Source organism: Egretta garzetta, unplaced genomic scaffold (genome assembly GCF_000687185.1).
Source record: "Egretta garzetta isolate BGI_Z169 unplaced genomic scaffold, ASM68718v1 scaffold892, whole genome shotgun sequence".
Lineage (NCBI taxonomy): Eukaryota > Metazoa > Chordata > Aves > Pelecaniformes > Ardeidae > Egretta > Egretta garzetta.
The window spans coordinates 28,975-32,609 of NW_009258807.1; the positions used below are offsets into that span (position 1 = coordinate 28,975).

General features: G+C 63.7%; 1 protein-coding gene across 1 annotated transcript; it reads left to right on the plus strand.

The window, feature by feature from the left end:
* Window positions 1-431: 431 nt before the first annotated feature.
* Window positions 432-3,626, plus strand: SCARA3 (scavenger receptor class A member 3; the record flags this gene model as incomplete). Its single annotated transcript, XM_009649650.2, has 5 exons — window positions 432-459; window positions 526-645; window positions 1,182-1,280; window positions 1,697-2,740; window positions 3,546-3,626. Coding segments are annotated over exons 1-5 (1,372 nt in total), but the record flags the coding sequence as incomplete, so codon positions are not given.
* Between the last annotated feature and the right edge of the window lie 9 nt (window positions 3,627-3,635).

Genomic DNA, 3,635 nt, shown 5'->3' on the forward strand with positions numbered 1-3,635 from the left:
GGCGGGTACCGGTGCTGAGCCCATCCCCTGGGCCGGAGCCGTGGGTGGGATCCAGCCCGCAGGGACTCCCACCCCCCAGGAGCACCCCAACTTGCCCCCCGCCCGACTGGGGGGTCTGGGCTGGGTGCCGGCCAGGGCAGCACGTGAGGGTTTCTTTGCTCCCGTGGTTTTTGCAAGAAGGGGCTGGGAAGCGGCAGAGCCCCTCGGGGCTGGGAGCCAAGAGCCGACGGCTTCTCCATCGTCCACTTTTTGGCCAAAATCAACCAAATTTCCCCCAGCTGATGGTCCCCGAGCAGGGAGGTGTCCCCACGGGCTGGTGCCACTGGGCTTTGGCCAGCTGAGGGTGGCAGTGATGGTTCCTATGTGGCTCCCCAGCTTTTGCCCCGGGGACACGGGGTTACGGTGCAGCTCTGGGAGGAGAGGAAGAGGAGATGCCGTCCTTCAGCTACCTACCGAGCGGTAAGGAGGTCCCCCGGGGTGGGCAGGGGGTGCGGCAGGGCCTGATCCTTTCCCCTCTGCCTGCAGGCAGGGCACGGACCAGCTGCAGCCGGTGCCAGAAGAACCTCTCCCTCCAGACGGCCGTCAAAGTCCTCTACATCTTCTCCATCCTCCTCATCGTGGCCGTGACCGTGCTGGCTGCCTTGGGTGAGCACAGGATGGGGTGGGAGGTCCGGCTCCTGCCTCCCCTCCTGCCCCCCTGCCTTGGGGCAGCCCCCCAGGGGTTCTGGAGCTCCCCCAAAGCACCCTCAGCACCCAGGCATGGAGAGGAGCATCCAGCTCCCCCGCTCCTGCCCCTGGGATGCACGTGGGACCCTGCGCGTGATGCCACCTCACCAGGGGGGATGGCTTTACCCCCACGGGGACCTCAGGAACCACCCCAGAGTCCGGAGGTTGCCACCCCATCACCTCCATGGGCAAGAAACCACCTCCCAAGCTCAGTGGAGGGACAGCGTGCTCCCCAGGGCTGGACCCCCGGAGATGCTTCATTGACCTTAGCCAACCCCGAACCCCTTGGGCCACCTACTCTGCGGAGCCAGTAGCCACCAGCCACCAGGCCTGGCTCTTCAAGCCCTGGCCCACCCTCCTTGACAGGGAACAAGCTGGGAGGAAAGGTGTGGAGGATGGGGGCATCCTGGTGCCGGCCCACCTCCCCTGACCCCCCCACCTTTCCTCCTCCCCAGTGTTCAAGAAAGTCGACTCCATCTCCAGCGACATCAGCTCAGCCCAGACCTATTATGAGAAGAAGATCGTATCCATCCAGGAGGACCTCCAGGGCTTGGGTGAGTGGCTTGTGCCCGGACCTGGAGGTCTTCTCCAGGCTTTGACCCGGCGTGTCCCTCCAACTGAGCCGACCTGAGCCAGGGGCCGGAGCATCTTCACTTCCCAGGTCCTGGGGCTCCCGCAGAGCCAAACCCCCACTTTCCTCCCAGGATTTTGGGGAGGGATGACTGTACGACCCCGAGGGTGGCATTGGTGGGGTTGGGCTTTTTGGGGAACGGAGGTGGCAGGAGCAGGATGGGGGCGGGAGCTGGTGCAGGCTGGTGGCATCAGGGCTGTCCCAGCCATGGTTCTGCAGTGCCCATCTCCAGGGTCTGCAGGGCTGGACCACGCTGAGGCTCCTTCCTCTGCTCAGAGGGTCTCCAGGCCCAGCGTGAGGGACGGGGTGGGGTAACAGTGCCCTCTGCCCTACGTTCAGATGAGAAGACCTCAGGGAACTGCTCCCTGTGCCACGAGACAGGACAGCTGGGCCAGGAGATCACCAAGCTGCAGGGCGAGCTGGAGGAGATCCAAAAGATGCTTTTGGTTCAAGAAATCCTGCTCGACCGGACCTCCCAGACCCACAACCAGCTCTCGTCCACCAGCAACAAGATCACCAGCGAGGTGGACAACTGCTCCTTCTCCATCCAGCAGGTCAATGAAAGCTTGGGGCAGTTCCTGGCCCAGGTTGGGGGCTGGCAGGTGGTCACCTCCCGGCTGGACAACTCTCTCAAGGGCTTGGCCCAGGAGCGCTACGATGTCCGAGCAGCCATGCAGCAGATGAACTTCACCCTGGGGCAAACCTCCGAGTGGATCCAGGTCATCCAGAGGAAGACGGACGAGGAGACACTGACGCTGCAGAAGATCGTCACCGAGTGGCAGAACTACACCCGCCTCTTCGGCGGGCTGCGGGCCACCTCCTCCAAGACCAGCGAGCTGGTGAAGAGCATCCAAGGCAGCGTTGGTGCAGTGGCTCGGCAGGTCGGGCTGAACTCAGAGAGCATGCATGACCTGGTACTGCAGGTGATGGGGCTGCAGCTGCAGCTGGACAATATCTCCTCCTTCCTGGATGACCACGAGGAGAACATGAACGACTTGCGCTACCACAACAGGTACACGCAGAACCGCACGGCCGAGCGTTTCGAGACCCTGGAAGGTCGCATGACCTCCCACGAGATCGAGATCAGCACCATCTTCGCCAACATCAACGCCACCGACAGCCACGTCCACAGCATGCTGCGCTACCTGGATGACGTGCGGCTCTCCTGCACCCTGGGCTTCCACACCCACGCCGAGGAGCTCTACTACCTGAACAAGTCCCTCAGCCTGGTCCAGGGCACCACAGACCTGCTGCGGGAGCGTTACAGCCTGCTCAGCGCCCGGCTGGACTTTGACATCCGCAACCTGTCCATGGTCATGGAGGAGATGAAGGTGGTGGACACCCGGCACGGGGAGATGCTGAAAAATATCACCATCTTACGAGGTAAGCTGCCTCCTGGTGGGCACAGCCTAAGCCCTGCCCGGGATGGGTTGGGCAGGCAATTTTGGGGGCTTTTGCTTCTGTGGCTGAGCGTGGTGGGGTCTGGGCTCCTTGGGAATGTCCTGCGCCGTGGAGGACCCAAGCCACCATTGCTGAGGCCAAGGCAGCGTTGGGATGTGCACGAAGGCACCCAGACACTTGCCCATGGATGCAGGGGTGTCCTGGGGATGGAGCTGCCTGCACTCGGCTTGCAGAGCTTGTCCCCCTCGTTAGCGAGCCCGGGCCGCTTCTGGGATCTGGTTTTGGGGGGAGCCCCGCGGTGGCCCCATGGCCCCCTGACCCCAGGCTGTGCCAATTGCTCTTGGAGCCCAGAGCAAGCTCTGCAGGGCTGGGGGAGCCAGGCTCAGCTGAACCCAGCCTTAGCAAGGTCTGCAGGTTTGGGGGAGCCAGGCTCAGCTGACCCCAGCCTTAGCAAGGTCTGCAGGTTTGGGGGAGCCAGGCTCAGCTGAACCCAGCCTTAGCAAGGTCTGCAGGTTTGGGGGAGCCAGGCTCAGCTGAACCCAGCCTTAGCAAGGTCTGCAGGTTTGGGGGAGCCAGGCTCAGCTGAACCCAGCCTTAGCAAGGTCTGCAGGTTTGGGGGAGCCAGGCTCAGCTGATCCCGGTCTTAGCAAGGTCTGCAGGTTTGGGGGAGCCAGGCTCAGCTGAACCCAGCCTTAGCAAGGTCCGCAGGTCTGGGGCATCTCCCTCTTTCCCCTTTTGGGGTGCTGCCCCCCTGGTGCTGCCTATTCACCCCCTCCTCTCCCCCCAGGTGTGCCGGGCCTCCCGGGCCCCCGCGGCCTCAAGGGTGATGTGGGCGTCAAGGGCCCCCCCGGGAGCGAAGGAGAGAAGGGCGACGCGG